General features: G+C 46.4%; 1 protein-coding gene across 2 annotated transcripts; it reads right to left on the minus strand.

Annotated features, from left to right (window-relative positions):
* OBI1 (ORC ubiquitin ligase 1) lies at window positions 1-26,782 on the minus strand. 2 transcript variants are annotated; one of them, XM_079972660.1, is made up of 6 exons: window positions 26,616-26,782; window positions 17,009-17,144; window positions 15,465-15,556; window positions 13,559-13,807; window positions 10,661-10,749; window positions 1-2,572 (listed from the first exon to the last, which is right to left on the minus strand). In XM_079972660.1, exons 1-6 carry the CDS (start codon window positions 26,685-26,687, stop codon window positions 1,009-1,011), a joined length of 2,202 nt encoding a protein of 733 aa, XP_079828786.1. In that variant the 5' UTR covers window positions 26,688-26,782; the 3' UTR covers window positions 1-1,008. The 2 variants fall into 2 exon arrangements, with proteins under 2 accessions (XP_079828786.1, XP_079828787.1); XM_079972661.1 differs by lacking the exon at window positions 26,616-26,782 and adding an exon at window positions 25,880-26,058.

Raw genomic sequence — 26,782 nt, forward strand, 5'->3', positions numbered from 1 at the left:
TGCGGCGCTTGTGACATTTTTTTTTATTCATTCCACATGGAAAAAAGCATGCAGTATTAATGTAAAACAGTACAGTATTCATGTAAAATGCTCAGTGCACATTTGGTAAACAAGGCATTAGCATACCAACCCATTTTTATGAACTACACAGTCACAAAACAACACGGTCTTGTACAACAGTGGCGCTTTCTCATTTTGGAAAGTTGAAAGCAGTGTTTAATTAAAAAAAAAAGGAGAGCAAAGAAGCAAAAAGGACTGGGTTCTGTGTCTTCAGCAAAACAACATTATTTTTCCAAATGAAAACTGCGAAAGAAAGAGACTAACAGCTACATATTCAAAGCTACAGATTCAGCAAAGACTCATGCAGGTGCAAGCAAGCAAATGTTTTCCGGTGGAAGCCAGGTTCGGAGAGAAGCTGGGCTTTGTGATGATAGCTCCTGTCACATTTTTGCAGAAGAAAACTAGAAGCAACGCAGCCACCCCACTGGTGTCAAACCCATATCATGATTTGTCTCCACAAGAAACTGCTTTGAAGATCTGTCAAGGCTCAGTAACTGGGCATTTAACAGCTCCTCACAGGACAGAGACCTCCTATAACCCAACGCTAGAGAAGCAAAAACAAACCCCAAGGTGTCTAAACATGAAGACATCTATCAAGAGATAAACATTACGAAGATTTATTCTTCAAGAAAATGTACTCCAAAGCAGAGGGGGAAAGAACCTGTGGGTCTACAGATGTTGCCAGACTCCCACCAGCCCAGCAGATTGTCAGGAACGGTGGGAATTGCAGTCTGGATGAATCTGGGAAGGCCACAGGATCCTCACCCCTGCACCAAAGGAATTCCACACTCCGTCGCTCAGTGTCAAAGTAGGACAGACTGAGGTCACTGGTGAACCCAAAAGGAATTTGCAAGGGATGGTGAAGGAACGAACATTTTCACATTGGCACTAAAGTATTGTGTTTAGGAAAACAAAACAAAAAAACCCACTGAAAGTCAAGAAGGGGAATCAGTTCTTGGTCGTTTTTGAGGGACTCGCGCTGGACAGGCTACTCTGGATTTTCCTTTTCGCCGACGCGTGAATACTTTTGGCTTTTCTGTCGGGTATGAAGGACGACGACCAAGGAGACTGGAGTTGGTTGTGGAGGGTCTGCAGCTCGGGCGCCATCTTATAGAAAGGGGACCCAAGTTTGTGCTCTTCAAATGACCCTCGAGAGTTGCTAAACAGAAAGCTTGGGGAAAGCTCTCGTTGGAATAGGAAACTCCGAGGTTTCGTTTCACTCGTTTCTGAAGTCCGGCCGGCAAATAACGGGAACGGCTCTGTCGTCTCTAACGCAGATGGAGAAAGGATGGAAAAGGTGGCAGACTTCCAGTCACTCCCCTCTTCCGAATTATCACCTGCAAGAGGACATTTCAGAGCGTTTTGCTCCTTCCTCTCCTTGGCAATCTTATCCTTTTCATTGAGGAGGTCAGGACACTGCGTCGACTTGCAAGAGTTATCCAGGTCAGAAGATGACTTGGAAGTGTAATAGGGGCTCTTGCTATTGTCTGACTCGGACATCATCGAATCCAGCTCGGAGATTTTATCAAGGTAGGCGGCATCCATAGACGCCTCGCTGGACGTCCTGGTTCGATTCATTTCCGAAGAGCGGACAGGATGCAGCTTTTTCGGGACGCTCGGGTTGTGCGTTTTGTCGCTGGATTTCGCCGAAGGCTCGCCAGAGTCGCCGGGGGCCGCGCTGGGCTCGGCACCCTCAAAGTTATCGTCATAGCGTGGCTGGCACCTGTTCCAAAACACCGGCTTGTCCGAAGCAAAACAGGCCGCCTTGGTCTCGCCGCCCTCGCAACTGCTGGCGCTATGTTCCGGAGAGTCTTTGTTCCCGTCATCCGATGCCTCACCGAAATCCTCAAACTCCAGTTTTCTCAGAAAGGTGGGCGTTGTTCTGGGATCCTCCTCTTTTGTGGCGGGGTCGTCTTTGTTGCCAGGTGTGTTCAGCTGCAGGCAACTGAGAGACAGAGGCGTGCAGGGATCCGGGAGTTCATAAAGCTCTTCTTTGTACGGCACACAGTCTTCTATTTTATCCCATGTTTGCTCTGAGCAGGTGTCCATTTCGGAGCCCCCTATATCCAAGAGGCCCTCCTGAGAGCCGGCGAAAACGTCCGTGCCGGACGAGCACTGAGCAACGGGCTCATCCGAACAGCCCCGGCCGGCTGAATTTAGGCACACGTCATTGCTGCTCCCTAACAGCCCACTACCCGCCGGCTGCTCGAGGTCATCCGGGCTGTGGCTAGCGCACAAGCAGCTCGGGTCTATGGGCTCTTCCGGGCTCTCCAGCAGCGCTATCTCGCTGGCTGCGCTCCTGCCACTCTCTTTGTCCTCCATGGGATCCGCCACGTCGCTTTCCGGGCTTGTGCTTTTCCGTTGGCTGCCTTCCCTCTTCAGCCGAGCGACCTGAGCTTCCAGGTCTTCGATGTAGGCATCGCTTCTCTCCAAAGCTTTCTTCAGGCGGTTGGTTTCGCGTTCGCACTGTTCCAGCTTGGACTGAAGCACGGCGACAGTAAACCTTCCGAATCTGCAGGAAACCAAAATGTGAGGCGATAAAGAGGGTTAAGGGAAACAGAGAGTCAACCGACACCCCAATTCTTACCGTTTCACTTATTTATACAAGAAGCAACCCTCAACAATCCCATTTACCCTGCCATAGCTTTATGACAGAGGCAAGATCAACAAAACATGGTTCTATAGGCCTCCTAGAAGAAACCTGTGGCTTGAAAGTTAAAGGTAATTAAATAGACAATTTGTTATATGCAAACAACTCATAGCTCTGACGAAGGTGGCTCAGAAGACAGACACATTTATGGAGTCAGGAAAAGTAAGAGGGACTCTGAGAAGGAAGGGAGAATGGCAGACATGGAATGGGAAGGGAGATGAGGAATCTGTGGTCTCTCCAGGCATTGCTGGGCTATTTATCTAACTATTGTAAGTTGTGCTGAGTTTACATTTCATTTTAAAAAGGGGTTTCGTTTAAAGAAGGGACTAGTAAATCCCATAAAGGTAAAAGGTAAAGGTACCCCTGCCCGTAGGGGCCAGTCTTGACAGACTCTGGGGTTGTGCGCCCATCTCACTCAAGAGGCCAGGGGCCAGCGCTGTCCGGAGACACTTCCGGGTCACGTGGCCAGCGTGACATCGCTGCTCTGGCGAGCCAGAGCCGCACACGGAAACGCCGTTTACCTTCCCGCTGGTAAGCGGTCCCTATTTATCTACTTGCACCCGGAGGTGCTTTTGAACTGCTAGGTTGGCAGGCGCTGGGACCGAGCAGCGGGAGCGCACCCCGCCGCAGGGATTCGAACCGCCGACCTTTCGATCGGCAAGCCCTAGGCGCTGAGGCTTTAACCCACAGCACCACCTGCGTCCCACCAGTAAATCCCATAAATAATAACAATTACTTCAATTGGAAGCCACCCAGAGTGGCTGGGGAAACTCAGCCAGATGGGTGGGGTATAAATAATAATTTTTTTATTATTACTATTACTATTATTATTATTACTATTACTATTATTATTATTACTATTATTATTATTATTATTATTATTATTATTATTATATATCCTGCCCATCTTCCCAATAGATTCCTGGCCAACATATAACAAGCGATAAAACAATATCGTCATCAAAAGAATTCCAATACAGATTCTTTCCAAGGACTGGCTAGATGAGGAGGAATGTGGGGAGGCAACAGCCTAGGGAACCTCCCATGGAAATATCAGACTGGGAAGGCTCTGAGGCAGGAGAATGGTGCAGGAGAAAGTGCTCAATGGCTTTGGCCCTGTATATCTGAAGGAGCATCTCCACTTCCGTTGTTCTGCCCGGACACTGAGGTCCAGCTCCGAGGGCCTTCTGGCGGTTCCCTCACTGCGAGAAGTGAAGTTACAGGGAGCCAGGCAGAGGGCCTTCTCGGTAGCGGTGCCCGCCCTGTGGAATGCCCTCCCATCAGATGTCAAAGAGAAAAATAACTACCAAACTTTTAGAAGACATCTAAAGGCAGCCCTGTTTAGGGAAGCTTTTAATGTTTAATAGGTTATTGTATTTTAGTGTTTTGTTGGAAGCAGCCCAGAGTGGCTGGGGAAACCCAGCCAGATGGGCAGAGTATAAATAAATTATTATTATTATTATTATTATTATTATTATTATTATTATTATTATGGCCCTGGCAACCCACACATGGTAAATCCTAGTTTCTTGACCCTTCTTTCCTCAATGTCAAGACCTCTGTAGCATTATTTTAACAGTAAACAGTTGAAGGGTAAGAGTGCTGACCATCCCAATCACCCCTCCATCATCCAGCATAAAAATTGTCTGTGGAATGCCCTCCCATCAGATGTCAAGGAGATAAATAGCTATACAACTTTTAGAAGACATCTGAAGGCAGCCCTGTATTGGGAAGTTTCTAATGTCTGATGTTCTGCTTATGGTTTTCTATCTTTTGGAAGCCGCCCAAGAGTGGCTGGGCGAACCCAGTCAGATGGATGGGGTACAACTAAAATGAAAGTGATACCAGCTCCTCCATACTTGGAAACTGTGCCCACACAAGGATGGGTCATGCCCATGTCTTTAAAAGTCAGCAAAGCACCACTCTGCAACAAAACCTAGAACATGGCGATTATGCCCTAGTTAAGCCCCCAAATTCTACATCTATGATAAAAGGGAGCAGAGAATACTTTAGAAAAAAGAGAGTCTACGGCTGAAAATTAAACCATTAGCAGCACTAAGGCAATAACAAGCAGAAGATTACCCTACCAGGGGCCGGACCTATCCATTCAACTCAAATATGCATGAAGAATTATCCCCTAAAACAATGACAGAGATTTATGATAACATTTGAACAGCAGTCCACATCTTGAAATATTTACATTCAATCATTTTCTTACAGCTCAGCAGTGTTTTACAATATACATTTCATCCACAATGTCACCTTGTCAAATATAAAAATGCCAATATGAAATTCAGTAATTGTCACCATCCTTTAGAGATTTTTTTTTTTAAGACTCATTTGGAGCCTTGCGATTATTTTCCTCTCTGATGTGCAGCTTTCTCCCGGCTTACGCAATGCTGGAACTTTTAAAAAAATAAAATAAAAAATCTTTTGCAAAGCTGCTTGTTTCCTTGGAACTCCAAACCCGCACACTTCAAAAAAAAAAAACCACAGCAGTCAGTTGAGCAGAGCGGTGCTTTTGATGAAGAGTTTGTGCTGACTCCCTAGATCATTTTGCTTCACAAGTTTTAGTTAGATTTCTGGGCCTAATTCGAAGTCCTGGGGCCCTGCCTAAAATGACTTGGTACCTAGATCTCTGAAGGATATGCCCTTTCTCCACCTGTAAACTCAGGCTTATCTACAGAGTTCCTCCTCCGGCTGCCCCAAGCCATCTGAAGTGAGGCACGTGGCAATTAGGAAGAGAGCCTTCTCAGTGGTATTAATATTATGTTATTATTATGTTATTGAATTTATATACTGCCCTATACCTGGAGGTCTCAGGGAGGTTCACAGAATAAATCAAAATATAAAACCACAAAATACATCATCAAAATAACAACAACAACCCAATAACACCCCCATTCGAAAAAGCCCCACATTTTAAAAGGGCATAGGATGGGCTGATAGCACCCCAGATGAAGAATATTCACCCTGGGGAGGTTTGACTGGTTCATCTTCATCATCATGATAATAATAAAAATAATAATTTATTTATACCCACCCATCTGGCTTCCCTAGCCACTCTGGGCGGCTCCCAACAGAATTAAAAGAACAATAAAACACCAGACATTAAAGACTTCCCTAAACAGGGCTGCCTTCAGATGTCTTCTAAAAGTCAGATGTTTATTTCCTTGACATCTGATGGGAGGGCATTCCACAGGACGGGCGCCACTACCGAGAAGGCCCTCTGCCTGGTTCATACTGAGAGCTGCTGCTCAAATTTCACCCGAAGCAAAATTGGGGGTAAGTCCATAAACAGAAGAGCTGATGAATTCTGAAGGATGCAACATGAAGCACACCCACAGGTGCAAGAAATAACAAAAACCGATCAAAAATTAACTGTGTCAGGTGAACAGACTACAAGCTGAACTGTTCTTGCACAGATTTATAAATATATTTAACATTTGTTTTGGTGCTGCAGTTAACAAACGCTACTTTCAGTCACTGTATTTGCGGTTTTAATATTGCATATTGGATTTGTGTTTCTTTTCTAAGCCTTGTTGAGTATTCATTTGAACTGAAGAGCTGGGTAGAAGTATATGACACACACACACACACACACACACACACACATATAAATGTATTGGTTATAATATTTGCGCTGGGCAAAGTTCTTCCTGGTTTCTCTCTGTCTCTCATGCCTTGTTACACTGCTGTTTCTATGAGGATATACGCTCGGTATTTATTACCCCTGCTATGCAAAAATCTCCAAATGAATCTGAACTTCAATGTCTAAAATCCTTGGTAGAGGACAAGGATCCTGAGATCACGTTAAGGGTAACCAAATTCTGTGATTGCCATAAAACCTAGGGAACAAGCTGTGCAATCATAATGATTACGGCCTTAAATGATAAGGTTATATGTTAGTGACTAAGTTTTATCTTATATATTTTTAAACTGTTGCTATATCTGTATTGTCCCTGTTATACCTAATTGCAAATTCAAATGTATCCCTATCGTGTTTTATGACTTCCTTGATATTGTATGTGGACTGGAACTGGTCTGTGACCGAAATAATAAAATTTATTCACTCCTGGTTTCTCAAGATGTCTGAATTTAGGCAGTGGGGGGGGGGGTGCCCACTTTTACTCGCCATTTAAATTTTTGCTATTTTCCCATTTATAAGCCGCCCTGAAAGTATTTGCCATCAAATGTCAGTGACTCGTGTGCTAAGCCAAACCTCACCTTAGCTCAGCATGGCAGTAAAAAGGACCTTAGTAAAGGTAAAGGGACCCCTGACCATTAGGTCCAGTCGTGACCGACTCTGGGGTTGCGGTACCCATCTCGCCTTATTGGCCGAGGGAGCCAGCGTACAGCTTCCGGGTCATGTGGCCAGCATGACTAACCCACTTCTGACGAACCAGAGCAGCGCACGGAAACGCCATTTACCTTCCCACCGGAGCGGTGCCTATTTATCTACTTGCACTTTGACATGCTTCTGAACTGCTAGGTTGGCAGGAGCAGGGACCGAGCAATGGGAGCTCACCCCGTTGCGGGGATTCGAACCGCCAACCTTCTGATCGGCAAGTCCTAGGCTCTATGGTTTAACCCGCGTCCCAAAAAGGACCTTAAGGAAGAACAAACTGGCTGTGGACTCTTCTCTGGGATCTCCTACCTTCACATGGTCTCAGCAAACCATGGTTTGGCTTACAGCAGTGGTTTTTAACCAGTGCGCCGTGGCACCCTGGGGTGTCTTGAATGGTGGTCAGGAGTGCCGTGGGCAACACTGGCCTCTGTCCCTCTTTCCTCCCCTCCCTCCTCTGATGCCCTCTTGTGTCTCTGCCTCCCAAAGGCTTGCACAGCTGTTTGTTGCAGCAGCCCTGGCTACAAGCTCAGCAGGTGAATGGTGCCTCTGGGGCTGGTCAGGTGGTGCTGGCTGGCAGGAGCTGAGGCAGCTTTGGAGTAGGCAAGCAAGCAGGCGAGGGAGCCCAACCAGCCAGTCCACCAGCCCTTGCTGTTGGGAATGGACAGACAAGTGGGAGGCCTGGCAGGCAGGCAATGTGCTGGCCTTTTTTGTGCTTCCTGTGTGCAAGGCCTGCCCGGACACTGCTGAGTGTCCGGTGCTGAAGGGGAGCCTTCCCGCCATGCAGGCCTGCTGCTGCTGCTGCCTCCCAAGGTGAGTAAGATGGCCTCACATTCACCTCTGGCCAGTCTCCATCAGGCTGCTAAGGCTGGGGGAAACTTCTTCCCAGGACCGTATGGGGCAATGTGAGGAGGCACTTCTCTTGGGGGTGGCTGCTCAAAGACCATGGGCCATGCTGCCTGGAGGACTCTCAAGGTGAGGGGAGAGAAGAAGTGGCTGAGGGAACACTCCACAAGGGAGAGTGTTTGAAAAGGGATGAGGAGCTGCCATAACTGGGCTCCTGAGCCCCACGGGGGTGCCAAAAAAAGAACATAGTTGGTCAAGGGAGCCGTGGACTCAGAAAGTTTGAAAATCTTGGTACAGTGGTACCTCGGGTTAAGTACTTAATTCGTTCCGGAGGTCTGTTCTTAACCTGAAACTGTACTTAACCTGAAGCACCACTTTAGTGAATGGGGCCTCCCACTGCCGCCACGCCACCAGAGCACGATTTCTGTTCTCATTCTGAAGCAAAGTTCTTCACCCGAGGTACTATTTCTGGGTTAGCGGAGTCTGTAACCTGAAGCGTATGTAACCTGAGGTACCACTGTATTATGCAAACCAGTTGCACGTTCAAAATGGCTGCCGAGCGAGCTCTGTTTCTGTTTCAAGCAGAAGCACTTGGGAGAAGTTGGAAATTCTCTTGGGGCCTTCTTGTCATCCTTCTACGCAGAGCGGGGAAGGGCACACAATGAAATGCAAGTTTCAGAGGGGGGCACCCTCTCCCTGCTTTCCAATGTGCAAAAAGTACTGTTGGACTCTGCCAACAGAGGCCGAGGCAGCCTTTGAACCCAGCCTCCGCTGTTCAAATTCCAACAATACTTGTCTCCCACTGGAAGCCAGGGAGCATGTCTCTTTCCCTTCAGGCTGGTCACCATCTATCTTCAGTAGCACCCCCCTTGGAAGGGGCTGAAAGACAGGATTCAAGGTGAGAAGACGCGGGGGCCTGTTAGCAAGCTGCCATTTACTTTGAGATCCAGCCGTAGTTGCCGTGGAAGAGAGAGACTTGTCTGTGCCAAATACGCACAGTACACTTATATGCAGATCTAGCAGAAAAGTCCAATGGAAGAAATGTGTAAGATGTTTATTTAATGCAACCTGCATTAGAGGCAACCTCTAATTTGCTTACCAAGAGAAAGCATTGTACTCTCAAGTGCAAGTTCTCTTAAGAAGTGTCTCTGGACCTCAGAAAGACCACCATTCTAGCAGCCATAAGGGACACATGGAGAAGTACAGACTGAGCAGGGCTACATCAGCACATTAACTAACCCACCAGTCTATTTCTAGTGCATTTAACACAGGAAGGAAGTTAGGTAGGAATGTATCTCATGTCCGACCCAACATTGTGGTTTGCACACATCAGACAGCCAAGATGAGATGACCGCCCTCTCTCTCAAAGGATCATAGAACTGTAGAGTCAGAAAGGACTCTACAAGGCAGGAATCTTTTGTCCAATGTGGGGCTCAAACCCACAACCCCGAGGTTGAGAGTCTCCTGCTCTACCAACTGAGCTCTCCCAGTCTCATCACGTTCTTTGAAGTGATGAGTCTTTTAACATAGCAGATCATGAGTGGGGAACACCAAGTTCTCCAGATGTTGGGACTCCAACTGTCATCACCTCCAACCACCATGGCCAATGGTTAGTGATAGGAGCTGTTCACCACACTCTTTAAATTCAACAAAGGAAGAAGAAGAACTAAACATTGGAAGAGGCTGGTGGGCCTTGGTAGGTCCCGACGGGAATTTCCAAGGGTGCCACTGTGCCCACGGGTGCCATGTTGGGGACCCCGGGTTCCAAAACTTGTTGTATGAGTGCTAGGGGAAATGGACGATGGCCACAAAACTACTGGAGGAGTCATTGTGGAAAAGGTGGACAATGCTATGAACTGTTTCAACCAATGTTTTGAGAAGAGGGAACAATATGGTTTTCTATAGTTCTCTAAGTAACCTTGAGAGCAACCAGGAGTAGGCTAGACTTTACCACTCTGAGGCCAACCTGGAAACACTACGGGTTGGTGGAGGAGGAATGGATGGTACCCTTCAGATGTTGTTGAACTATAGCTCTCATCATCTCTGATCATCTCCCATGGCTGGGGCTGATGGGAATTGAAGTCCATCAACATCTTGAGGGTACCATGTTGGCTATCCCTGCTCTACCCTTTGCCTGTCCATTAATTTACTTCTACAGATCCCCTTGCCACCCATGGCATCCAAGCATCTGAATACAAGGCTGTAGTTAGCAGTACCGTTGTCATGAAGGAATGGGGAATCATTTTTACCTGCTGTTGATTTGATTGTCCTGTTTTTGCATCTCAACCCTTGGACCTTCGGGCTGCAGGGTGGACTACAAACACTTTTAACAAAACCAATAAATTTGCACCTGAATACCTGTGGTGCAAGTTGTTTTGAGGACTCATAAATAATCTATTTTTTTATTGTTATTCTATAGAACAGCACAGGGGGTTGTGGTGGTGGTTAGGCGGGGGAGGGGAAGTAGGAAACAGGCAAATATCAAGCAGTTTTTGTAATATCGTTGTAGGTGGTTTTGAAACAAATCTAATATAAATCACCATGCATTCAGACAGAGACGGCATGTAGCATCTAAGTCTGAAGGAAGACAAGCCGTTCAGAATTCCTATTTAATCTCCACACACACACATACACACACAAAACAAAGACAAAGCTCTGCACCAGCCCAGTCTGCATTCCTGCAACGGCGGTTATGGTCCTCCAGTAGCTGCGTATGATCGTATGAATAATGCACGACAGGTTTTAAAATATTTACATACTTCTGGGGCGATCGGCTTCCAACCTCAGCCTTTAGCCGCAAGTTCTCCCTCACAAGGCCACTGTTTTCGAGCCTGAGCTTCTTATTTACCTATATGGAAATAAATAGGATTATAAGCACGCAGGGGAAAAAAAACCCCAAACAAACTCACTCGTAATGTTTATAAGACTTTAAAGGAGGGGAAGCATATTTAGACAGGAGCAACAGTTAACTCCGCTCCCTCTTCTCTGAGACCCTCGACAGAGACACCACTTAAAAATTACCCTGGGAAATGGCTTGCAAAAACTGGAGAGAGAACAGGCATTTTTAATTTATATTCCCAAAATACACCGCAAGGCTTCTACCCAGGGAAATAGAGCCATGTTAGTTCAGCCTGACAGTCATTAAGGGGTGGTGGTGGGGAGCTCCTAATGGCAATTCCATGTTCCCCCCCTCCTTCTCCTCCACATGACTAAATACTTTAAATGCATTAACATTACAATGTGCAGGTATCAGCAAAATGAGTGTCGAACAGCTTCCCGACTCTCCCAAACTGAGTTAAGATTGTCAAGTGGCTTTTTCCCCTTATAGGAAAAAATAAAAAGAGAGGCACAGACACACACACTCTAGAGAACAAAATCCGCGATGACAACTTATTTGCCAGGCTCCATTGGTGTCGCTTGCAGAATGCTGCTATTAATAAGCCTCAGGATTTAAAGCCCCTCTTGTCTCCGCGAACGGAATCAAGTGTCTCGTTTTCCGTTAAGGGCAAGGAAGCCACAGGCGCACACGTTCGCACACTTGCAACAAAGGAAAGGTCAGAAATTCAGTTGCGCACCAGGGCTGCAGCCCACAGGCCAACTTTTGACCCATATCCCTGTTTCCTCCAAACCACACCTACTTGCCCCGTGCTTGACAGTGGGGAATTCGGCAGCGGAGCCGATACCTGCAAAAAACAGGGGCTGAAGTCATGGCTCTACCAGCTGATGGGCTGTTGGTTCAAGCCTGCAGAATTGGCTGCAGGACCCTGCAGCTGATAACCAACTCAAAGCCGCTCTGCCAACCGAGACTTGGCGCTCGAGAAATGCAGACACGGGGCTTGCAAAGCGTCTTTGTGCTGCGTTTCCGACAGACCAGTTGACCGTCAGCGGCTGCACATTGGTCTTTCGCGGGCAGGCGGAGAAACCCCCCTGCCCATCATTTGGCATCCAGGTGACGGGCAAACAGGTTGCCCTGCCTGTCAGAGTCAGCCCATCGGGGTGGGCGTAGATAAGGATTGGACCTTCGAGGTCGGACAAATTGCACTTAGGCAAAACTGGAAGTGTCCTAACTCTTCCTTCTGACCATGCAAGAGGAAAGGTGTGTGAGCACACCATGAGACAGAGGCTCCCTACAGCTTGTTTACATTATGCTAAACCAGGATAGGGATGCTGTGGCTCTTTGGCACTGAGCAAATGTCATGGAGGTGTGGACAATCTGGAGAGAGAAAAAGTGGAGTGGGGAAGCCAAAATAGGTGGAGCGAAGGCAAAGGGGTCAAAGCTATCAGGAGGGACTGTTACAAGATTGTGGGTCCTAAATGAAGAGAACATGCATGTGCCATCCTGTAATAATAATAATAATAATAATAATAATAATAATAATAATAATTTATTACTTAAATGGCCTTGGTCCAGTATATCTGAAGGAGCGTCTCCTCCCCCATCGGTCTGCCCGGACACTGAGGTCCAGCTCCGAGGGCCTTCTGGCGGTTCCCTCACTGCGAGAGGCCAAGTTGCAGGGAACCAGGCAGAGGGCCTTCTCGGTGGTGGCGCCCGCCCTGTGGAATGCCCTCCCATCGGATGTCAAGGCGATGGACAACTACCTGACATTCAGAAAACATCTGAAGGCAGCCCTGTTCAGGGAAGTTTTTAATATGTGACATTTTAGTGTATTTTTCATCTCTGTTGGAAGCCGCCCAGAGTGGCTGGGGAAACCCAGCCAGATGGGCGGGGTACAAATAATAAATTATTATTATTATTATTATTATTATTATTATTATTATACCCCGCCCATCTGGTTGGGTTTCCCCAGCCACTCTGGGCAGCTCCTAACAGGATATTAAAAATATGAAAAACATCAAACATTAAAAACTTCCATAAACAGTGCTGCCTTCAGATGTCTTCTAAATGTCTGACAGTTGTTTATTTCCTTGACATCTGAAGAGAGGGCATTCCAGAGGGTAGGTGCCACTACCGAGAAGGCCCTCTGCCTGGTTCCCTGTAACCTCATTTCTCGCAGTGAGGGAACCGCCAGAAGGCCCTTGGCGCTGGACCTCAGTGTCCAGGCAGAACGATGGGGGTGGAGACACTCCTTCAGGTATACTGGGCCGAGGCCTTTTAGGGCTTTAAAGGTCAACACCAACACTTTGAATTGTGGTCAGAAACATACTGGGAGCCAATGTAGGTCTTTCAGGACCGGTGTTATATGATCTCGACGGCCATGAAGGGAACATTCAGGTGCCATTCTGTTAATTACAGGCAGCCTCCGTTTTAGTCATGGCCAATATGTGAGCAATCGCACAAAGCGCCGAGCCCAAAAGTGACCTGGAAACATCATAAAAGAGCGGAATGGGGGACGGGGTATTTCAATCGCCACAATTTCACTCAAGTGCGCAATGACCCAGAATTCAATCCCCACACGGATCAGGGCTTGCCCAATGCCATAAAATGACGGTGTGTCAAAAATGAAGACAGCACATGAACCTCACACAACCACGTTCTTGGTTTCATGGAATATTGGACAATGGCCAATTAACAGGAAGTCCACTGACCCAGTGCCTCAACCCTATTTCGCTTCTCAACCCACCTAGGATATTACACAAGAGGTCACACCGCCCGTTATCCCTGTCCATTCAATATCGTCAGATTTCGCACTCATTACCTCCGTTAGCGCTCCCATGTCCTCCTTCACTTTTTCATACATATCATTAGCTGCCTGAAGCTTCTGTGTCCATACTGCCAAAGTCTCTGGATCCACCTTGTGCCCGTCCTCCCAGAGTCCTGGACTCGCCCGGGTTTTATCAGACACGTCTAGCGTCTCGGGGTGCAGGACAGATTTCAGCTGCACCTCCAGGCTGAGCTTGCTCCCTTTCAGCTCCTCCACTTCCTTCTGCAGAGATTCTATTTCATCCTTCCGAGTGAGGCAAACCCACGGCCGATTGGGGGGCAGAAGAAACACGTTTTTGCAGGAGGCAGGAAAAGGAGAGGGGAAAACAACAACAAAAACACCTCAGTTTCTTTGTTATACTGCTCAATTCTCCTGAAGGTTTTCGTAGGCTGATCCCGGTACAGAAAATGAGCTAGCTTTGAACCTGTCATCAAAGAGTACAGTGGTACCTTTGTCCCGGAGGTCCGTTCTTAACCTGAAACCGTTCTTAACCTGAAGTACCACTTTAGCTAGTGGGGCCTCCCACTGCCACCGGTGCGCGATTTCGGTTCTCATCCTGAGGTAAAGTTCTTAACCCGAGGTACTACTTCCGGGTTAGCGGAGTCTTTAACCTGAAGCATTTGTAACAGGCCCTGTGGAACATGTGTACTCTGTATCCATGGGGTCCCTTTTAAATGACTCACCCTATATGTGTGTGCATGAGAGAGAGAGAAAGAGATCTTATACAGTGGTGCCCCACAAGACGAACGCCTCGCAAGACGGAAAACCCGCTAGACAAAAGGGTTTTCCGTTTTGGAGGCGCTTCGCAAAATGAATTTCCCTATGGGCTTGCTTCGCAAGACGAAAATGTCTTGCGAGTTCCTGCGGTTTCCCCCACTTTCCCCCCAAGCCCTAAGCCGCTTATCAGCTGATCCGCTAAAAGCCGCTAAACCGCTAATAGCGCTAATCCGCTAAGCTGTCAATGGGCTTGCTTCGCAAGACGAAAAAACCGCTAGACGAAGAGCCTCACGGAACGGATTAATTTCGTTTTGCGAGGCACCACTGTAGTACTGGATCAGACCAAAGGCTGATCTCATACAGCATCTTTTTCTCAGCAGAGCCTAGGCAGATGCACAATTCAAAGTGTTGGTGCAGACCTTTGAAGCCCTAAATGGCCTTATCCCAGTATACCTGGAGCATCTCCACCCCCATCATTCAGCCTGGACACTGAGATCCAGGACTGAGGGCTTTCTGGCGGTTCCCTCACTATGAGAAGTGAGGTTACAGAGAACCAGGCAGAGGGCCTTCTCGATAGTGGCACCCACCCTGTGGAACGCCCCCCATCAGATGTCAAGGAAATCAACAACCATCTGACTTTTAGAAGACATCTGAAGGCAGCCCAGTTTAGGGAAGTTTTTAATGTTTGATGTTTTATTGTGTTTTTAGTATTGTGTTAGGAGCCCAGGGAAACCCAGCCAGATGGGCAGGGTATAATTAATAAATTATTATTCTTATAATTATTATTTTAGCCAGATCTGTATGGAACAGCACCTTGGAACACAAAGCAGTTTCAAAATATGGGCTTCCATCCAGTGTACACCTTAAGCTCCTCAATATAAAGGCTGGGTTTCTAACACTGGACCTGAGAACCCACTGATTCGCCAGGGCTTGCAAAGCCCTGGGAACATCCACAAAGACTCTCCTGCAAAGCCTTGCAGAGTACTTTGCTTTTAGCTGAGCCAGGTCATTACCTGCCCCACACTTCACAGGTGTAGGGCAGGTGGGTGTGGCTTGGCCAAAATGGCCTTGCAGAACTAATAAGGTCCATAGGTTGTTGGTTCCCCATCCCTAATGTGTCCCAAGGCAGTTGGCTCCATACAAACCAGAACCTCATAAACCGCCCCTCCTGACATGGTCTTACCTCATATTCTTTGTGCATTAGCTCCAGCCTCGTTTTGCGGAGCTGTTTCCTAACCGTCGGGCTGAACACAGGGTTGCTTTCACTTGTCCCTCCTGCAGCAACACAACAAGCAAGGCACCGTTCAGCGCTCAGCTTTCTTCTAAACATCTGCAGCCCCTCCAGATGTCTCCAGACTACAACATCCCTGCCTCAACATCTGGAGGGGCAGCAAGTTTGCACACTTCGTTTTGAAGTTTAAATATAATTTATTTTAAGATTACGATTCACAAAGGCTTTCACATCCTAAGGTGACTCTCCTCCTGACAAACGCCCTGAGAGACGTGCAATGCAATCTTATTTATATTTATAAAATTCATTACATCTTCTGTGTGTCTACTCAGAAATCAGAATGCTTATTTCCATAGGCCTTGCTGCCAGGTAGAGGATTTCAGCCTAAAGTCTTCTTTACTTATAATCTGGAGGTCTTCTTTACTTATAATCTGGGGTTGCCACCACCTCTGCGATCACTCCCATGTAGTTTCCTGGAATGTGTAACACATATAGGTAACGGTAAAGGGACCCCTGACCATTAGGTCCAGTCGTGGCCGACTCTGGGGTTGCAGCGCTCATCTCACTTTATTGGCCGAGGGAGCCGGCGTACAGCTTCTGGGTCATGTGGCCAGCAGGACTAAGCTGCATCTGGCGAACCAGAGCAGTGCACAGAAACGCCGTTTACCTTCCCGCCGGAGCGGTACCTATTTAGGTACTTGCACTTTGACATGCTTTCAAACTGCTAGGTTGGCAGGAGCAGGGACCGAGCAATGGGAGCTCACCCCGTCGTGGGGATTCGAACCACCGACCTTCTGATCGGCAAGTCCTAGGCTCTGTGGTTTAACCCACAGTGCCACCCATATACCTGACAACAACCCTGTGAGGTAGGCTAAGTAGGAAAAAAAAAAGGAACTGGCCCAAGGTCAAGCAGTAAACTTCACGGCTTGAGCGGAGATTTGAATTCAGGTTCCGCAGGCCAACATTTTGCTTCCGTGTTGCCGACTTTGGGGGCACATTATTTGCAAACTGGGGAAACTTTCCCTGGCACAAACAACAAACTCAGCACATGTTGAATCTATTCTATTGGCTACAACAGAATGCTTCTTTCAAGCCTCATTTCAGCAGGGGAAGGGACCCTGCGGGTGCCAGGAATGGTCTTGGCACGTGCCCCTGTGGGTGCTGCGTTGGTGACACCTGCTCTAACCACTACACCCCACTGCAGCGCACTGGCTGGAGAATCAAGGCTACGGCTGAGAACACCTGGGTTTGCTGGATAACCTATCCCATCCACACTATCACAGTCAAATCTGTTTCTCGGAGATGTTGTGAAAACAAAATGGGATAGTGAAATGGACGCCACCTTTGCAAAAAGGGCAGAATAAACATACAGGAGCTGGTTGCGAGCCTCAGCAGAAACAGTGCAGCTGGATGCTGCAAAGGCTCCATGCTCCATGCCATTCAGAGGGTAAAAAGATTCTGCATGCATTTGATGGGAGGGTGAAAGGATGCCTTACCTAAGACTTCTTTGCAAGGATTGTCAGTAGTGATGGGGATCCTGCAAGCAGGGCACTGACTGTTGTTCTTCAGCCACACTTCAATACAAATGGAGCAGAAGACATGGTTGTTGGCACAGATGACCGGATGACGGACCTTGCAACGGAGAGGGTATAAGAATTAAAAAGGTATTCTAGCAGCAATTGCTCTTTCCCCTTTTTGGCTTGGAACACACATAAAAATCATGCAAGGAACATAGAATCTTAGAGTCAGAAGGAACCCAAGGGTAATAATAAAATAATAATAATAATAATTTATAACCAGAGCATGCACCACTCTGGCGAGGCAGTCCGCGGGCAGGTAGGGTCTCAGCCTGTGTACCAGATGGAGCTGGTAAACAGCTGCCCTGGACACAGAATTGACCTGTGCCTCCATGGACAGCTGTGAGTCCAAAATGACTCCCAGGCTGCGCACCTGGTCCTTCAGGGGCACAGTTACCCCATTCAGGACCAGGGAGTCCTCCACACCTGCCCACCTCCTGTCCCCCCAAAATCAGTACTTCTGTCTTGTCAGGATTCAACCTCAATCTGTTAGCCACCATCCATCCTCCAACTGCCTCCAGACACTCACATGCAATGCTGGAATCTCAGGAAGGAGAGTCCACAACCTCCCGAGAGAGACCGTTCTACCATCAAACAGCTCTGTCAGAAAGCTTTTTCTGTCTGTTTAGTCAGAATCTCCTTTCTTGCAACTGGAGAGCAGGAGAAAACAAGCATGCTCCCTCTTCCATGTGACAGCCCTTAAGATATTTGAAGATGGCTATCCTGTATCCTCTCAGTCTCCTCTTTCCCAGGCTAAACATATCAAGCTCCTTCAACCGTTCCTCACAGAGCTTAGTTTCCAGACCCTTGATCATCTTGGTTGCCCTCCTCTGCACACGATCCAGCTCAGGCTTCCTCAACCTTGGCCCTCCAGATGTTTTTGGCCTACAACTCCCATGATCCCTAGGTAGCAGGACGAGTGGTCAGGGAGGATGGGAATTGTAGTCTCAAAAACATCTGGAGGGCCGAGGTTAAGGAAGCCTGTTCCAGCTTGTCAACATCCTTCTTAAATTGTGATGCCCAAAAATGGACACAGTATTCCAGGTGTGGTCTGATTAAGGCAGAATAAAGGTAAAGATAAAGGGACCCCTGACCATTAGGTCCAGTCGCGGACGACTCTGGGGTTGCGATGCTCATCTCGCTTTACTGGCCGAGGGAGCTGGCGTACAGCTTCCGGGTCATGTGGCCAGCATGACTAAGCCGCTTCTGGCAAACCAGAGCAGCGCATGGAAACGCCGTTTACCTTCCCGCTGGAGTGGTACCTATTTATCTACTTGCACTTCATGCTTTCAAACTGCTAGGTTGGCAGGAGCAGGGACCGAGCAATGGGAGCTCACCCCATTGCAGGGATTCGAACTGCCAACCTTCTGATCAGCAAGCCCTAGGCTCTGTGGTTTAGACCACAGAGCCACCCGCAAATAGAATAGAATGGTACTATTACTTTCCTTGATCTGGACACGATACTTCTGTTGAGGCAGCCTAGAATAGTGGTAGCTTTTTTTTTGCTGCTGCATCACACTGTTGACTCATGTTAAGCTTGTGGTCCACCAAGACCCCATGATCCTTCTCACATGTACTACTAGTAAGCCAGCAAGCAGCAATGCCACCAAAGCAGAGAGGGAGAGAGAAAGAAAGAAAATACAGGGGTAAGGAAGGGGTAAACAGAGCAGAATGTAAAAAGTGAGGGGAGAGACTTCATCAGGCAAGGCTTCTTCCACCTGCCTTCCCCCACCCTCTAGTCTCTGCTTCTCAATTTGTATTGTATTATTTTATGCACTGTGGCTTGCTGTTGTTTTCTTGATTGTAGTTTAGAAATTATTTATTGTAATTGTTAAGAGTGGATTTCTGTTTAATTTTTGTATGCTGATATTTAATATTATTCTATATTACTCTAATGGATTGTTGAATGTTACTTTATTTGGAAAGGTTGTTTATTTTAAGGTTATGTTTTATTATCACTTTTTTATACTGCATTAGATCTGCACTATATTAGATTTTTTATATTGCATTAGATTATAAGGTGTACATTCTTTGTTTCTTCAGCTTGTAAACCGCCTTGGGTATTGTAAGATAGAAAGATGGTATTACAGATTTAAAAAGTGATGAAAAGTGAAAGTGATAGCAGGTCCAAGCAGCTAGAATACTATATGCACAGAAATGGAAAGAAGAGGAGTGGCAGCTTTTGAAAGTAATGGACTACGCAGAAATGGCAAAGATGACAGCGAAATTAAGAGATCAAAATGATGAACTTTTCGTAGAAGAATGGAGGCTCTTTGTGGACTATATGTCAAATGAAATCGTGAGATAAAAGCAGCAGAAGAAAAAGGAAAAATTAATTGTAATAGAGAAGCTTTCTGTAACAGATAAATATATATAATGCAGTAGAAAGTGTTTGAGTAAAAACCCTGTGGAGGTGAGAGTAGGAAGTCAATTTACGAAACAATATAATTATTAGATTTTGTGAAAATGTTTGAAAAAAGTAACAAAAAAGTATAGATATTGCTTGCTAGACTTTTAGAAGATTGCCCCTGACTGCTTCTGGTCCAACGTAACTCAAGTTTCCAGGATTTCCGCCTTCCCGGTTTTACACCACACTGAGAACTAGAAACTTTAGAAAATAAAAAGGAAGTCCAGACTGTCCAAAGCCCAAGTTCTGCACAGTGTTTCTTTTGCACAGAACCCCAGGACAAAAGACCCAAGAGACGCGATGATAAGTGAACTCGAAACAGAGTTTAGACTTGCTGAAGAATCTGCAGCACAAAAAACTCCGCCAGTTTGCCATTTCCCTGCAGACAAAAATTAGTCAAGCTACCACGGAAGGGCAAGAGGTTTTCTCCACCCTGCTGAGATGTTCTAAGCACTGATAACCATCCAATATAATATGTTCTATTGTACAGAAGGCAGAAGTAAAGAGCTGTATGCCACAGAGAATTGGGGCTTTAAGTATTTGTATCTTAACAAGATGCTTATATATTTTCCTAAAGGACCACAAACGGTTTTAGAAAAATAAGTTTCTGAAAGGCATTACTAATAAGATCTCCCTTTAATTTAAAATTCTGCTTGGAGTCCAACCCTGGGATTCAATAATCAACTATAAACAGAGAAATTCTGCATTTCATAATGCTACTTCGCCCACTGCGAAAACTTCTTTAGAGACCAAAACAAATGTTACTTTTGCTCCCAAAAGCCTTTGATATATTTGTGCTTCTAAACTCTGCTCTACTTCCAGAGATATGAGACACAGGATAAAATAAAAAAAGCCTAATTTCTCAGGCATTGTGGTCTACTGCTCTGTCCTAGGCAAACAAACCTAAGTCTACAATGCCTTGCAACGTGTGGGGGGTGTCTCAGGCTCAGGGGCCAAATACAGTGACACCTCAGGTTACATACGCTTCAGGTTACATACGCTTCAGGTTACAGACTCCGCTAACCTAGAAATAGTGCTTCAGGTTAAGAACTTTGCTTCAGGATGAGAACAGAAATTGTGCTCCGGCGGCGCGGCAGCAGCAGGAGGCCCCATTAGCTAAAGTGGTGCTTCAGGTTAAGAACAGTTTCAGGTTAAGTACGGACCTCCGGAACGAATTAAGTACTTAACCTGAGGTACCACTGTATAGCCATCCAGGGCTCTCTATCTCTGAACTCTCCTCTATCTCAGAACTCTCCTCATACCATACCAGCTGGTTTTCCATGCACTTGTCAAGTACCTTTGTCCCGAACAGTGTTTCCCAAACTTGGATCTCCAGCTGTTTTTGGACTACAATTCCCATCATCCCAGACCACCGGTCCCGCTAGCTAGGGATGATGGGAGTTGTAGTCCAAAAACAGCTAGAGCCCCAAGTTTGGGAAACCCTGGTCTAGAATGCCTTTGGACTGCTACAAGCCTGGGTGGAGAAATGGGTGCCAAAAAAACCTCAGACAAGTCAGAAACCTTTTGTACGACCAATAGCGGGTGGCATGGCAGAGATGCTCAACTGTCCTCCTGACAGCTGAATGGCTGCTGCTTACTGGGAAGGGGGAGGTAGCCAGGAGGGTGTCGCAGTGCAAACACATGGCTAGATATGCCATTGTTTCAATTACACACAGAGTTTGTTTCAGAAGGAGGGTATCAGGGCTAGGGAGCTGTCCAATGGTTTTGAGGAAAATATGAGTTTTAAGGTGGGGCCAGCAACCAAACGCTGCTGTTTGATGTGTTCCTGTTAAGTGCAACAGCTAACCAGTCGTGCCCTCTCAAAGGACACTCTGTTCCAGCCCTCTTGCAGGATACTCTATTCCACTCCTGCTCCCCCATGTTTTTCTGTTTTATTCTTCGCCCAGGCAATTGGCATTTCCTGTCCACTGAGCATGCTCAGTTCTCATTCGGCTTTTTCTGGGGTTGCCCTCTATTACATTTTTTTAAATGCAGGTACTTCTGCAAACCTTGGAGGTGGTGCCATTTTGGCTACAAAAAGACCATGTAAACAGAAGATATAGGGAACCTCTGGGTCTCCAGAAGTCACTAGATCACAACCCCCACTATCTCTAACCAGTGGCCATGCCAGTTGGGTATGATGGAGTCCAGCAAGATCTGGAAGGTCAAAGGTTGGTCACCTCTGGTACACAGGATTCAAACTTGTGGGGTGGAGTGGGGGGCACACAAAAATCACACAGGCGAGTTTTGTCTATTTATTCTTGGGAGTCCATTTCCCAAACAAAGCATCATTTGCTGCTTGCAAAACACTAGCTAGTGAAGAACAAAGGATGCTGATCGGGTCAACCCGAAAGCCACTCTTTGGCCTCAAGCTCCCAGGTGGCCTACAATTAAAATACAACAATATACATCAATAAAAGCCAGTCAAATTACAGCCAGCCAGTCCAGAAGCTTGTACCAATGCAAGTCTTCATCTGGTCCAGGAAAATAAGTTGAAACAGATGCACTTCTCTGGAGAGGGCATTCCAAAAACCTTCTCTCTGATGGGCAGAAAGCGTTCAGTTTCAACCTACTGTCCCAACCTGCCTGGAGCTGATGGGAGTTTTAGCCCAAAATATCTGGAGGGACCAGGTTAGTGAAGGATGCTCTACCAAGTCCTAGTCTTAATGTCCTCTCTGCTTCAGGTGAAAATGCCTGCAGACAGCAAATAAAGGCACAGTAAAAAGCAGAGACATCACCGTGCCAACCAAGGTCCGTATAATTAAAGCTATGGTTTTCCCAGTAGTGATGTATGGAAGTGAGAGCTGGACCATAAAGAAGGCTGATCGCTGAAGAATTGATGCTTTTGAATTATGGTGCTGGAGGAGACTCTTGAGAGTGGACTGCAAGAAGATCAAACCTATCCATTTTGAAGGAAATCAGCCCTGAGTGCTCACTGGAAGGACAGATCGTGAAGCTGATGCTCCAATACTTTGGCCACCTCATGGGAAGAGAAGACTCCTTGGATAAGACCCTGATGTTGGGAAAGATTGAGGGCACAAGGAGAAGGGGACGACAGAGGACGAGATGGTTGGATAGTGTTCTCGAAGCTACCAGCATGAGTTTGACCAAACTGCGGGAGGCAGTGGAAGACAGGAGTGCCTGGCTTGCTCTGGTCCATGGGGTCACGAAGAGTCGGACCTGACTAAACGACTAAACAGCAACAACAAATGATTTGAGGCCTGGCTAGTGCCTGAATCCTTACCTTGATTCAGTGAACAAAACTATGTCAGAAGTTCAAGCAATCCATCAAATAGATCCCCCTAGAGTTTCAAAGTGACTCAACGTTTAGAAGATATATAAACACAACTGACAACACCATTCAAATGTAGAATGGAAGATTTCAGCAGTTTCATAATTAAGAATGCATTGCTTTTAATACAAGCAGATCAATCCACTATAGCTTTACCAGATTACTGAAGACCAATTTATCAGTGGGCCTACTTGTTTATTCTGAGGCTATTTTGGTTCTACCGAAGCAGGGAAAAATATTTAATGGTGGCTTTTCTGTCTAAAAACAATAATCATTATAAAAGATTTATAGTCCATAAGGACTCAACCTCTACTCATGTTTCTATATCAGCAATTTAAAAAATCAGAATGTTCTCATATTGGTGTATGGCTTTTATTCGGGTATGTTTCTAAGTTTTTAACATGTTTATAAAGCATTCTGTTTTATTTTTTTTAAAAGGAAGAGCAGCTATTACACTTATTTACAGGCCACTCTTTAATAAGCATCTTGATATTTTATGAGTTGGTATTCACCTGAAAGGCATCAGAGGAATCACAGAATTGTAGTGTTGGAAGGGACCCTGAGGATCATCTAGTCCAACCCCCTGCAAGGCAGGAATATGCAGCTATCCCATACAGGGATCGAACCTGCAACCCTGGTGTTGTCAGGACCATGCTCTAACCAACTGAGCTACCCAGTTGGTTATCAATCCCTATTGCCCCAAAAGCATAGCACTGCACTATCCTGCCAAATAAGATACTCCACTAGCAAACTTGTATATGGCCCCTACACTCAACAGGTGGTACCACACTTCCAAAAGATACCACAACACCCCCGTAGCTGCCGAGCTCCTCTCACAAATCCCGCAAAAACAAATTAGAGATGAGCTTGCAGCATCTCCAAATCTGGGAGAGTTGTGCACAACTATTAACCAAATGAAAATCAACAAAGCCAGTAGACATGATGGGTTACTTGCTGAAGTCTTCAAAGTGGGTGGAATTCAACAACAACACAAGCTCATCGAGAAAATCTGGGAGAGGAGATCTCAGCAGACTTTAGGGATGCCAAAATTGCCAAACGTTTTAAAAAAGGTAATAGAACGGATAGCAAAAACTATTAAGGCATCTCTTTATTGGCCCGAAAAATTCTTGCAAGGATCTTAGCAAACCATTTCCTAACTATATCCAAGGCTACCCTTCCTGATTCCCAAAATGGTTTTCAACCTTCTAGGGGGACAATAGACATGATTTTCAGTGCTCAACAGCTTCAAGAAAAATGCAGAGAGCAAAACCAACCCCTATATATGGTGTTTATTGACCTCACTGTAAATCGTAATGCCCTGTGAACTGTTTCTCTGAAAATTGGCTGCCCAGATAAATTTGTGAACATTCTTCGGCGCCTCTGTGATAATATGACAGCAACAATTGCAGATAACAATGGCTCTCAAAGTGAACCATTCACAGTGGGATCAGGTATTAAACAGGGATGTGTTATCGCCCCAACTCTATTTATTATTTATTTTCATTGCCATGATCCTACACATTGTCGAAGGGAAACTCCCCACCAGGGTAGAAACCATATATCGAACAGATATAAAGCTCTAACTTGAGTAGGCTGAAAGCAAAGAGTAAGGTTACCATAACTTCCGTCATAGAGCTTCAGTATGCTGATGACAACGTAGTGTGCACGCACTCAGAGGATGGCCTCCAAAGCATCCTAAACATATTTGCAGAAGCTTATGAAAAGCTTGGCCTTTCACTCAACATCCCAAAAACCAGGGTGCTGCACCAACAAGCACAAAACAACCCCTCTGCAGTGCCACAAATTCAACTCAATGGTGTAACATTGGAAAGTGTCAATCACTTCTCCTACCTGGGCAGTTATCTTTCCACAAGGGCCAACAATGATGCCGAAATCCAGCATCATTTGAGCTCTATGAGTGCAGCTTTCTCCCAATTGAAGTGCAGAGGTTTTGAGGACCGGGGCATTCGCAGGGAAAGCAAAATGATTGTTTACAAAGCTATTGCACTACCAACCTTACTGTATGCTTGTGAAACTTATAAATGCCATCTCCAACTCCTTGAAAGATTCCATCAACGGCGTCTCCGAAAAAAATTGCATATCACTTGGGAAGACAGGTGAACTAATGTCAGTTTACTGGAAGAAGCAAAGATCACCAGTGTTGAAGCAATGATTCTTCAACATCAACTTTGTTGGACTGGTCATGTTGTGCAGATGCCTGATTATCGTCTTCCAAAGCAACAACTCTATTCCAAACTTAAAAATGGAAAACGTAATGCTGGTGGTCAACAAAAGAGGTTTAAAGACTCTCTCAAGGCAAATCTTTAAAAATCAAGTATAATCACTGACCACTGGGAAACACTGGCCTGCGAGTGCTCCAATTGGAGAACAGCCTTTGCCAAAGGTGTCATGGACTTTGAAGATGTTTGAACTCAGGACGAAAGGGAGAAATGTGCTAAGAGGAAGGCAAACACTCACCATGATCAACTCGCACCCAGAAACCTATGTCCCCACTGTGTAAGGACGTGTGGATCCAGAATTGGCCTCCACAGTCACTTATGGACACATCATTAAGATCGTGTTCATGGAAGACAATCTTACTCAGCTACGAGTGATCGCCAAAGAAGACACTCCTCTCTCCATGAGAAAAGCCACCACCAGATCTGAAAGAGGGGGAAAGTTTTCCAACAAGCTCCATCATACTCACGGCCACAAACTTTCCATTGTGTATACAGAGCCTGCTCAAAACAGGGTTGCAGGTCTATTCGGTGAACACAATTTCCCATAAGTATCATAACAAACAGATTGGGAGGGAGGAAAAGAAGACAACAGACCACAGAGTGGTTGTAAATAAGATCTGGAATCATAGCTCAGGATCATTTCTTGCAGTGCTAGTCAACATTTTCTCAGTATACATGCCGTGAACGAAGGTAGAAAGCAAGAGGGGGAAAACAAACAAACTCCAGCTGAACTCCTATAACATTATTGGTTGTGGAGAGCTTAGTGAAGCAAGCAGGGCTGTCCTTAAACGGGGGGCGGGGGCGGGGGAGTCTCTCTGGCCTAGGCTTCTACTCCAAATGATTTGGCCTACCTTGTTACTAGCAGGTTCTCAGCCTGCAGAAACCCAGATTGAAAAGCTCGTCTCTCAAAACCACTGACAAGGCATCGACTCTGATCCAAGCAATTTCCAATCACTCTAAAATACTAATTTTAAAAAGCCCCGAAACAAACGAGGAGGAAGGGGGAAGTCTTCGTTTCGCCCCCACCCCCCGGCCGACCCTTCATCACAGGAGCTTCCCTTCATTTTACAAAAAGCGAACGCGTCCAATTTCCAATCACTCTAAAATACTAATTTTAAAAAGCCCCGAAACAAACGAGGAGGAAGGGGGAAGTCTTCGTTTCGCCCCCACCCCCCGGCCGACCCTTCATCACAGGAGCTTCCCTTCATTTTACAAAAAGCGAACGCGTCCTCCTTTAAGTACTGTACAGCCCAATAAGTCTTGAAAAGCGGAAGCGAATCTTTCCGACACGGCAATGGTCCAGCTAAGGCCTCCCTTCCTCCTCCTGGCTCTAAAAGCAGCCACACACACGAGGTTCCGGTGAACTGCAGGGGCAAATCTGGGAAGCGGGGAACAATCGGCTACGTGTCAGAGGGAAACCCGACAGCTTTTGGGGGGAGAAGAGAGAGGAAATCCTCCTTGGAATCCATTCTCGCTCTCCTCCCTGGCAAGGCATGGCTTTCTCCCGAGGACCACGCACGCTTCAAAGTGTCCCTTCTTCGGGGTGGGGTGGGGGGCGGTTGCATCTCGAACGCAAGGCGCCGTTACCTTTCCCAGGCAAATGTGGCAAGTGATGGGCAGCGTGAGAGAAAGTGTTACATTCTGAACGTTCTGAGCCATTGTGACGTTTCGAATCCCGCGAGCGTGGAAGTTCCAATCCACAGGCGGCGGCGGCGAAGGAAGACTCGCTCTCTTCAACTCTCACGCTGTTAGGG

The sequence above is a fragment of the Podarcis cretensis genome (assembly GCF_951804945.1).
Source record: "Podarcis cretensis genome assembly, chromosome: 4".
In the NCBI taxonomy this organism is placed as follows: Eukaryota; Metazoa; Chordata; class Lepidosauria; order Squamata; family Lacertidae; genus Podarcis; species Podarcis cretensis.

What these genes read in the sequence shown, in the direction of transcription:
- OBI1 (XM_079972660.1), bottom strand. Translation starts at nt 26,687, where the DNA reads ATGGCTCAGAACGTTCAGAATGTAACACTTTCTCTCACGCTGCCCATC. An exon ending in TCCTTGCAAAGAAGTCTTAG is followed by an intron (nt 15,557 to 17,008) that starts GTAAGGCATCCT and finishes GTGTTGCTGCAG; the next exon opens with GAGGGACAAGTGAAAGCAAC. An exon ending in ACATGGGAGCGCTAACGGAG is followed by an intron (nt 10,750 to 13,558) that starts GTAATGAGTGCG and finishes ATTTCCATATAG; the next exon opens with GTAAATAAGAAGCTCAGGCT.